At 34.2% G+C, this 12,002-nt stretch overlaps 1 protein-coding gene across 1 annotated transcript in view; it reads right to left on the bottom strand.

Annotated features, from left to right (window-relative positions):
• Positions 1 to 12,002, bottom strand: part of LOC121370752 (katanin p60 ATPase-containing subunit A1-like) — a 32,061-nt gene that overhangs the window by 19,502 nt on the left and 557 nt on the right. The window contains 5 exon segments of the mRNA XM_041496192.1: positions 44 to 149; positions 1,120 to 1,226; positions 3,132 to 3,300; positions 8,172 to 8,365; positions 9,458 to 9,632. Coding sequence (XP_041352126.1) covers positions 44 to 149; positions 1,120 to 1,226; positions 3,132 to 3,300; positions 8,172 to 8,365; positions 9,458 to 9,625 — 744 coding nt within the window. The 5' untranslated portion in view covers positions 9,626 to 9,632.

The following is a 12,002-nucleotide window of genomic DNA, read 5'->3' as shown; positions in this document are numbered from 1 at the left end:
GAGGGGGGTCACTTCAGCCGCAGAAATTACAAGATGCATTTACCTTCCACGGTCGTCTAATTCCTTTAAAGAAATCTGGAACAATAAGTGGTAGGACTACAGCCTCTTCTAACAGCTTCTTAGCGTCTTTCAAATCTGCAATGTCATCCCTGCAAGAAAGGAAAAGATATGTTGGTATAAAAACCGTACCAGCGGCTATTCAAAGTCTAACGTAACGTAATTGTGATGTGTGGTTTGAAAAATATTAGGAAAAACCCATCCTCTGTGCAACAACATGCTCATTGTTATTCTCAAGTAATAAAAACATGGTTCTTTCAAAGGAGCTTTTTCACAGACGTACCAAGATGCTTGAGAACTGGCTGCAAGGCAATATCTGTAGCTCAATCAAACATCCTGACACATCAATTTTTTGTTGTTAGAACAATCAAAACCTAGCTTCATATAATGGTACTTGGTGACAAATGTCTTGCATACTAAAACAAACATTCTATCATTAAAAAAAAGAAAAGTAAATACAAACATTCTTTCATTTTGTATACATCGTGCAACAAAGCTAACAGTAAGACACTCAAGAACACAATAGTTACATACATCATAACATGTAGGTCTATGTCTGAAATGATACTGACAGAAGGCACAGAATAGGAACCCTATTATGGGTTGTGGATTGAATTCACAAGAAATTATAGCAAATAACACCCAATCGTAACATAGTTTTTTCATGTGTAGATCGAACCACCTCAGTGCATCCATTCAACTGATTTGGTTTTTTACGTTTCAACCAGTGCACCACAACTGGTCAAAGGCTGTGGTATGTGCTTTCCTGTCTGTGGGAAAGTGCATATAAAAGATCCCTTGCTGCATTAGGAAAAATGTAGCAAGTTTCCTCTGATGACTACGAGTAACAATGACCAAATGCTTGACATCCAATAGCCGATGATTAATTTATCAATCAACATGCTCTAGTGGTGTTGTTAAACAAAACAATACTTTGACTTTTTTTTAATGAGAACGAATATAAAATTGAACACGTACATGTATATGTCATCATTTCTGGAAAAAGCTCTATTACTAAATACATTGCTATATGAAAAAACTAAAATATCAAAATATGGTTACCAGTGAACATTGGGATTCTTCTGTAAAATATCTCGTTCTAAGTGCTCCACCAAATCCTTGTCATAACCACTGGCATCAAACTTCTTTTCCCCATCTTCGTCATGTGGCTGCAAGTACACAACACATTTTTTACAACACAACTCAAAGTAATCACATTGAAAATGTAAAGATAAATTAAGCTTCAACCATTTTCTTCTGCCAAGTAATAAATATACATGTAAATATTTTGCTTGATCCTGTAATGACTTTTGTTTTGTCAAACCATAGGCGTATGGGCTCCCATAGACAGGCTAGCAGGGTTTCTGCCAGAGGGTAAAATGGGTATGGCGCCATACCCAAATGATTTGTAGATTTAATTTTTTTAAGTTAACTTTTTGACAAAATTGATTACTGTTTATCATTACTGTATGATTTTCTTAACCTTAACCCTAAACTTAACCCATTTTGTGTCTGGGGGTGGCCCCCACCCCCCCATACCCCCTGTTGACTGTCATTGCATTCCATAATTCCATAGCGCCATACCCAAACATTTATTTCTGGCAGAAACACTGGCTAGTGTAGCCTGAATTAAACGAAAATGCCTGAATCTGGAAAAAATTATTTAATTGTACCGTATTTGACCGGATATAAGCCCAGGGGGCCAAGACAACTCATTGTGAGCTTAGCATGGGGTGGGCTTATTCCCAGACAAGGGGCCAGTTTTGTTGAATTTTTTTTTAATAATAATAATTAAAATAAATAACAATACTTAAATGAACTAGGAAGAAAACAAAAAACGTTCAGTAGCACATCTATTAATTAGTGTTCCATTTGTTAATAATAAATAATAATTGTTTATTAATTAAATTGTGTTTTTTTTACTAGTATCTAATTATCAGAAACAAACCTTCTATGTTACAATTACTTACCAGTGCTGTTTATTTACATCCAAAATTTAATGCTGAGAAGACTTAAAACAACAGCAATTAACAACAAACTCAATAGCGTATACACACGTTTGTGACACAGGCAGCCAGCTTACACTACAAAGAATTGTCAATCTAGGTCATTGTTCTTAGTCAATCAGAATAAGGTATTTGCTTAATTAGCATTAACTGCGGACCCAGTGTGGTGATAAAAATAGACATTGGTTTTTAGTTCATACTTGGGCTTGGATACTTCAGAGAAATACTGCATGAAATTGAAAACAATGTTACACACTGTTATTGTTAGACTGCTAAATCTCTCTGGTGGTAAAATATTGGTTACATTTGTGTTTAATTATCTGCAGGAGGTATGACCTTTTAAATGAACTTTGAGCAGACTTGCAATTTCATGTTATTTATAAGGTGACGAAGTTGGGGGTGGGCTTATTTACGAATGAGGGCCTAATTTCTTAAATGCTATCAAAACGGAGGGGGGCTTATTCAAAGACATGGGCTTATTTCCGGTCAAATACGGTATTAGCATTACTACCAAACAGCTATGTAGGGTTGCAAACAAATCACTACACATTTTTACATGGATTACAACTAATTCTGAGGGTAGAATGATGGAAATGCATGGTAAAAAGGACTCAGGTTAGCACAATTTGCCCATCTGTATAATTTTTGCCCGAATCTGAAGTTTTACTCCAGCACGCTTATGTGTCAAATGCCTCTCATACAACCACCTCTATTAACCATCCAGTAGCCACCGGTCTTCTGTATTCAAAATAGATGTTTAAGTAACACGTGTTGCACCATGTTATCTCCACTAAGGATTTAAATTACAGGTGGGCCCATTAGGCTATTTCTTGTTCCAGCCATTGCACTATCCCACAGACAGGATAAGACATACCACAGCCTGTTACACCAGTTGTGGAGCACTGGCTGAAACGAGAAATAGCACAATGGGCCCAACAACGGTAATCGATCCTAGATTGATCGCACATCAGGCGAGCGCTGTACCACTGAGCTACTTCCCTCCCCTCCCACTGTGCTCTAGTGGTGCCATTAAACAAAAAACAAACATTAAAACTTTACAGGTAGTACCTTCTTCTTATCCCGTCCTTTGTCTTTATTGTCTCGACCCTTGTCAACAGCACCGTACGACGGGCCCTTCCTCCCGCGATCCGGGCCCACCACCTTCGCACCTCGGCGGGCTGGTTCTGGCTTTCTAGGGGCCGGTTTCGCTAACCCTCCTCTTATATTTGGGGATGGCCTGGAAGAGAAAACATTCATATATGGGCTTAATGCTTAATTTTGAATAAGAATTAAAAGCTAAAATCCACAAAATCCACAGTGTCTAACTTCAATATAGTTATAGGACAACCGTAATTTCTAGTATTTTAAGGTGATCACAATGTTTTTCTGCCCAACTTCCAAAAAATTGACTGATTTATTCTATATTGCCACACTTGCTATTCGGAATCCATAAGTTTAAAGATCAAGGCAGGAAACCAATCTACGATTGTTGATGGTGAAGAGGATAAAAAGTTCTGTTTCTCTGGTGTTAAAAACATTTGTGCCTTCCAAAATATGATCCGACATCAACTAAGCGAAATTACGATTTTCTTTCTAAAGATCGGAATTTCAAACAAGATAATCATAATCTATGCTTTAAATTTGTAATGATTCCACCAAATTCGTAATGGTTGGAATCTCTGAATATGTATAACAGTGAAACTGAGTTTTACACGATCACAATAAATAATCAAAAATACATTACAATGTTACAGTGAATCATAAATCACTTTGATCCATCTTCTATAGATATGTAATTATATAAATTCATCTACAATTCCCCCACTACTTCATCTCATTCAATATGCAAATATTAACAGCAATTTGGCAGTATTTTACCAGTTTTAAACTGCAGACCTTGCCTTTTAAGGTGCGTGGGTGCGATCGCGTTCGTACAGCGCACGTAATTTCAGTCTGGCGAGTGTGAAAAATAACACACATTACACTTAACAAAGAGTGCATGTAAAATACTTTTGTATATTGATTGCCACTATTTACCGTATGTAGCTGATAGAAAGATCCGTTTAATAATACCAGAAAAATATTTGTTTACGAGAACGGTACTTATCTTTGCTATACAAATTGGAAAACACAGGTTTAATAGACATCTTCGATGATGTACCAATCCAATCAAAATGTCTTTGCCTATTTAAATTATTATTAATTAGAAACAGTCCACTTTTGTACGGTAATATATCACAACGTCTGATAAGGATAACTCATTTATGCTGTTCATACAGTTATGACAAAAAGAGAAAAGGGATTGAATTAAATAGTGGTTTCTTAAGCCTACACAAATGAACTTGTTACGGAAATCAGTGAAGTCGGTAAAATTGTCTCGATTAGTTCATCATAACTGTTGGCCTACAAAGCTTGCGTGAGGTCCCGAAAATGGCAATCATGTAACTTTATACTTTGTTTAAAAAAAGAAAAAAAAAGAAAAAGAAATTTAGACTGAATAATAAAAAGGGAAAAAAAATGATAATAGGTATGTAGGAATAAACCTACGTATTTTTTTTTATGTCTGTTATTTTTCTTTTTTTATGTTAAAAAAAATAAATAATAAAACTTCATTTAAATATTTGTATTTCAGCCAGAGGTTAATGAATATGCATATGTTATTTAGATATGTATATATGTACACACCATAGTAACAGTAATCAATTGTCATTTCCGACTATTTAATTTTTGTTTCGTTTGTTAGAAAGTCACCGACCATGTGACTGGAACATGATTTGATGTGCAGTACTCTGTGGCATACTGACCAATCAGAGCTATCGGGGTCAGATTAATTTTACTCTGGAATTTTGCACACACACGCTGGTCTACTTGACAACTTATTACGCATTGATGATGGTGTCTAAAATTATGGGTTTTTTAAATTATCTTTATTATGACATCCCACATTTCGAATAAAATCCTTAGTAATGACAGATTTTTTCCGAGTTTGTATATTTTGTTATTAACAACATTGGGGCCGTTGTAGATAAATTACGTAATGCCATTAGAGCCGTTCGTAACTTGTAGCAGTAGGTCAAATGATGTGTTACAAAATGTTGAGGGAGGGAGACTGGTTGCATAATTGTTGAATTAAAAATGCCACGTGAATGTCAATGCCCCAGCTAACAATATCAAATGAAGTAATTGTAGGCCTACGTTTCACGAGTTATTAAAAAAAAAAGTTTTAATAATATGAATCAGTAGTGCACACCTGAGATGCTTGGGTCGTAGTTCATGAACCACCACCTCATCGGAACCAGTGGTTTTTTCCCATCCCAACTATCCTAATCATTTTCGTTGTACATAATAATGAAATTCAAGACAAGCTGATTCCTATATATGTTTAGCTGCACGTTCATCAAACCATCTAACACTGAAAAGGTATACTGTAAATCATGAAATTAATGCGAGCAAGTAATTAATGCGAAAAATGCGGCGTGAACACATCGACACAATAATAACATGACGCATTTTGTTTAGTCTCATTCCCAATACAAAAAATGTGCAGGATTTTACTATAATACTTCTAAATCAAATAAAAAAATTATAATACAAAGATGAAACAAAATACAATTTTTTTTTTTTGTTAAATGTCTTTTTGTGAATACTTCAAGAATCTTTCTTTTGTTTCGATGTTGCCATTCTATTTTCACTTTCCTGGAATATCATAGCGGTTATATAATACAGTGATGTTCGAAATGTTTTGTTTTTAAAAAGCTCATTTTGTGATATGAGTATTTTTCTAATTTTCTTACACTTCTGGATTACTGTATACATTTAAACTGTTTTGAACATTTGTAAAATTATAATCAACAAATTTTATTACTAAATATATTCCTTTAAAAACTAAACAGTAGAAAATTATATAACTGCAACCAACAATCCGTGTGTGTTTCTTCAAATCATTTGGCTCAACTCTATACATGGCATTTAATTTAGACTGGTCGCAAGTTGTCACTGTTGCAATATATCGCATTTGTTAACGTCTATTCCTGTGTATAAAATCAAGTGTATAAAATCAGTCTAAAACATTTGTTAGAATAATACGTCTGCGTTCGCGTGAAATATTATGCCCTGTAATAGCGATCCGTTTACCTTTTATTCCTACTGGTGGATTAATTAGAAGCAATCACCACACAAAAGTGCGAGGCATACCCTTAACAATAAGGTGTAGTTATACTAATTACACTACTTTAAGTAATTAGGGCTTCCTGGTCGACCCACCATGCGATTAGCTTCAGATTATGTAGTAGCTGTGAAAACAACTACTGACTTCTTTTAACATGAAAGATGAAGCCCAAACAATATAATAACAACACAACTGTGGTTTTTATGTGATGTGGACTTTTGCCCGACACATTAATAAAAACACGCATTTTTGTTCACTCATGTACGGACGCAATAATATCATGACGTATTAATTACATGATTTACAGTATATATAATTGTGTGCATCAAATTATCTGAATAGTACATATTGTAATTAAAAAATCCAATATTGTCTGCATCAGTGTATACATGTCATAATTATATTTCTATAGTACTACTCCTGAAACTTTTTAATAAACTACAACTCCATTCCTGAAAGAGAAAAGAAGTCAGACTACACTAATGAACCAAACAACATAAAATTAGAAGAAAACATTATTGGTTTATTGGTTCATTTTTGCAACGTATGTCTCTGCATTTACATGTACCAATTACTTCACAAATTAATAAATGCTTGGTTTTCACTCGCCGTAGCATTTTGATGAGTGCGATTTTTCACTCGCCTTTGTTTTTCAAAAGGCAAGGACTGAAACTGGCTACATGTATACAGCTAATTTAACTGTGCATGGCTCCTCTTAACTGTAGAAGTCATGTACTGCCTACATGTAAACATGTACGATCATCAAGCACTCCAAAATTAATATATAAATAATTCATCATCCACCCATAATATAACATTACATGTATTTCCATTTATTTAATATAATGTTAAGACAAAACATGCCACTAGTGTTTTCCCTAGCTTGTTTTAGCACCATACCTTAATAGTCTAGCATCATCTTGCCTTAATCAGCACCATGCTGCCCTGACATTAAACAAGCCTTTTTCATTAATTAATTCTGAAATTCTTAAGTTATAAAACACTCAGAAAATATGTCTGTTATATATTTTGCCATTCATTTATTAAAGCAAACATTAATTACAATAACTTTATTCAGGGTTCATACACTTTATCAGTAACCAAATTCCATGACTTTTCATGACTTTCCATGACTGTTTAAAGGCATTTTCCATGACCTTTTGAAAGATTTGTTTACAATCCTCGACTAAATCTACAGGTATTTTACTGTATTAAGTCACTCTAATTTGATTTGTTGGTTTACAGGCAATCTTTTTCAAAATGGCAGAATGGAGGAAATAAAAATAAAAATTACTTTCAGATTGTTTTTACCGAGGAGGGAATAAAAAACCTTAAAATTACAAAACTTATTAATTATTTATTGATACACATGTGCATTATTTAAACACTATATGTTTGTGTAACTGTTTCTGACATCAAATGTATCTATTTTTATTCAGTAAAAATAGTAATATGAACCTTCTGAGTACTGCAGGTGAGATATCTCAACTAAGTTCATAATTTAAAAAAGTATAGAATTAATTTTAACTCAATTATAAATAGAACCTTTTTTGTACTATTTATACCATCTGATTTTAGATATTAACTTTTTTCTTTATTAATAATAAAGATTATTATACATTCTGTTTTCTTACCAAAAAAAAATAAAAAAATAAAAATAAAGAAGGAAATTGTTCTTGGCACTTTAATTTGAATGCAGATCGTATTAATTTTAAGGTCAAGGTTAATAATTAACTTGCAAGTTTTTGCTAGCAGGCTATTATTAAAATATACATTTGTGTTTCACATGCATCAAGTGACTTCAGTGGGAGGGGAGTGCCCTTAAAATGGTGAAAATGCCCCAAAAGTGTTTGGTCTGCTATGCCTTGCCAACTTTCTAGAGAAAACACTAAGTCACATGTTAGGTTTTCAAACAAAAACGACTGACGACTGTGTTCTACCTTTGATCTAGATTTGATGGTGTTGGTGGTGGCCACACATCTCGGTCTCTGGTCGGTTCCTCCAAGTAATCGTTCTGTCCAAAGTTATCAGCGTAGTTCCCAATGAACGGACGGGAACTGTCAGTCTTGAAACTGGCCAGGGTGCTGTTGATGTCTTTCACATGTTCATACTCCTGAGAAATTTCCTGTTGAACCTGCACAAATGTATGTATACATCAGGAGAAGGAAGGTAATGTTTTATTTAATGATACACTCAACACATTTTATTTATGATTATGTGGCGTCGGACATATGGTTAAGACCCACAGATATTGAGGGAGGAAACCTGATGTTGCCACTTCATGGGCTACTCTTTTCGATTAGCAGCAATGGATCTTTTATATGCACCATCCCACAGACAGGATAGTACATACCATGGCCTTTGTTACACCAGTTGTGGAGCACTGGCTGGAACAAGAAAATGCTGATTTAATTTAGTGTTGTGATTTTCTTAAGTTAAAAATAGGGAAATATTTTTATTAACAACCATTTCCAATGTCTGCTGACTGCTGAAATCACCAACCACAGACAGCATGTATGCATCACAGGGCAAGCTCTGTGTGCGAAGGAAATTTGGCCAAATTATCTCTTAAACTAAAAAAATTGCAGAAATCCAGTTATTTTCTAGCAAAATATCAATTACTTGAAATTATTCTGCCAAATTAAAATAAAATATGCCAACTGTTTTTGAAATGTGCTGAGTGCCAGAAAAAGCCATGGCACCATTATCTCTCTCTCATCAGACACCATATAACCACATTTAAATGTTTTAAGTGTGTTGTTAAATAAAACATTCCTTTCTACCTCTCTCATCCACACACACTCTCTCCCTCCCTCCATCTCAGTCTCCCCACCCCCCTCATATATATTTGACATTAATTTTAACAAGTTGGACATGCATGCAAGGTTTGATGATCCTATATGAAAAGATAAAAAGCACAAGCTCTGGAAATGAAAAATTACAGAATTACAACACCATACTAAAATATGACCCATCAAAGATGAGCAGGCCTAGCTCTGGATGATCAGAAAATTTCGCCAAATTATCTAAAAAAAAGTGCCAAACCTGTAGCTATCTTCCAACAAAATATAAATTATAACACAATATTTTTTCACCAAATTGAAATAAAATTTACCCATTCTGGTCAAAATTCGCAACTGGCGAGTGACAGAGCTAGCCCTGGATGAGCGTATTAAAATATTCAATGTATAAATTTATGCATCTCCACACAAACTGTAGATTATACCTCTTGCCATTTCTGTCTTCTAGATGGCTCCTTTATGGCCATGACAAGTTTCTGAATCTGCTGAATGACACACTGGTAGTAGACCATTGAAGACTCATAGTTACCCAGCAGAGCACTCTCACGGCCCAGCTTGGTGTTCTCATGGATCTCATTAAAACTGACGTTCATCCTGAAACTAAATAATTCACAATAAGGTGCTCTGTTGTAGGCTGAAATGATATCAAAGCGATCAATTCATTTGATGAAGATCTATAGAAATAAAATGAACAGGACATTTTTTATCCCATGTTAGAGGATCACTTTAAAAAAATCTTTATCTAAGCATTGTGTCTGGTAACCCATTTACAGGTTACCACAAAATATAGCCTATAGGTTACCACAACTATATGAAAGTTAGAACTGAATTCCTGTTACTACTACTTTTAATACCCTTACATGAGTGCCAGATGATTATTGTAGTATAAATACATGTATTTATGATACATTCTTTATCTTATCACTGTTCTTATGTATTACATGTAATTCTTTACAAGTATGTGACTCATATTTAATAACTGAACAACTGAATATATAAATTGATGAAAATAAGTGTTCTGTTTTTTATTTTCTCTTATTTTATCATACAACAATGAAAGATATTTTTGAAATGTGAAATTCTGAGTGCAGTTGATCACGTTCACATTACTGATCAATCCCTTAGATGTGTACAGGATGATTAGTACAACTAGTAAATTTGTTATTCATTGATCACTACTTTATAGGTAGGATTCTGAAATTGTATCAGTGCGCGCTAACATTGGTACGAGAAATGAAATCCGGAAGTAAATTTATCTAGTGGGCTCTGCTTAAACATGGATTGCCAAAATTGCTTTGCAACTGCACAAGTGTGCACGAACATCGGTGCAATTTCATATGAGAAAACGAAATGCGGAAGTAAATTCATCTAGTGGATGCTGCTTAAATGTGGAATGACTATTAATTGCTTGCAATTACACAACTTCATAAGCACATTTACATAACTCTTGCCAACGCGTTAACACCAAAACGGAAAACAATGTGTTGAAAAGTTCAATAACAACTTAAGAGTTATTCCCCTTTTACTATCGACTAAGATCGGTAATTTCCGCCACTGAACGTTTGACTGAATTCGTACAAGTAATCAGTTCGATGATCTTCAAACTTGGAAATAGCGTCCAATACGCTTTACAGCTTATGTATAGGGGAATGTCCGAGTAACTCTCCATTCCTGAAAAATAATGGAGACGAGTCCCATTATTTTTCAGGAATGGAGAGTTACGAGGATATTCCCCTACTTAAAATACACAACTGAGTAATAATTTTATGTGAATATATGTTAGAATGGAAATTAACACTAATGATTTTAGTGGGTTAATTAAGTAGGGTTTCATCTCTCCATTACAGAAAAATAATGGAGCGTTGAGACAATACTGTGACTTCGCAGGTATATTTTAACTAAAACTAAAATATACATGCCTTGTGAATGCAATCAAAATGTTTAATCCTTACAAAAATTGTCATATTCAAATTATATTAGACGTTAACGCGGTGGACTCTGGAATCTACTCTTTGCAAATGAACTGGGGTGTAAAGCACGTTTATAATTTCTGAGTTCACTTGAACAAAGCATAAATATTATGGGTAATATGAACCGTGTTCTTATAAACGTTGCAAGATATTTTAGTTTAGATATCATAAACCTTGTAGCAAAAACATACTTAATGTTTTTCAGTACTTTCCAAATGTAAATCTGCGTCCATGTAAAATGAACGGGTACGGTGAAGTTAGATTTCATTAGCCCTACATCAAAATCGTAACAAGTTAGATTTCATTAGTCCTACGCCATAATCATGATGGTGCGATTCTCTCTAAGCATACATGAATATATTAATTTGTTCTGCTTTATTAATAGTTTTTAACAAATAAATTATGCTCAATAAATTAAAAATACAAGGCTGCAATCGATGTACACCCCGTCCCCTTCTGTTGTTTACCAAACATGCAGTTTTTAAAAACATAAACAGAGTTCATGTTTACTTTGAGCCCAGCCACGGCAGTTTGCGAGACTTTTCTCAGCTATAAACAGGGTAAAAACATCCCAGAGAAGTGTTTTGGGGCAGGGGGCAGAGAATGTTAAATAATATACTCACAATAACGACACATGGGCCAAAATCCATAAACAATTTTCAACCAATGCCAGCCATAAAAGAATGGCTCACAAGTGGAAAGGGTTCTCGCCACATCCACGGCCACTAATACATACATCAACACAATAATTATGTTGAGATGAACAAGTGGACACTACCAAACAAATAAAGTTTAAATCAACAAATGGACACTATTTAAAAAATAAAGTTTAAATCAACAAATAGAGAAGACAGTGGATACTACTGGACAGACATATACATTTAGTACTTCCAGAGTAAGTGTTGTAACCTATTGGCAAAATTCTTTATTTGTGCAATCAAACTAATTACTTTCAATATTATTACATTATTAAGCACTGTATTAAATTAAATAAGAGTAA

This window comes from Gigantopelta aegis, chromosome 4, assembly GCF_016097555.1.
Source record: "Gigantopelta aegis isolate Gae_Host chromosome 4, Gae_host_genome, whole genome shotgun sequence".
NCBI lineage: Eukaryota > Metazoa > Mollusca > Gastropoda > Neomphalida > Peltospiridae > Gigantopelta > Gigantopelta aegis.
This window is presented reverse-complemented; position numbering and strand designations above follow the sequence as displayed.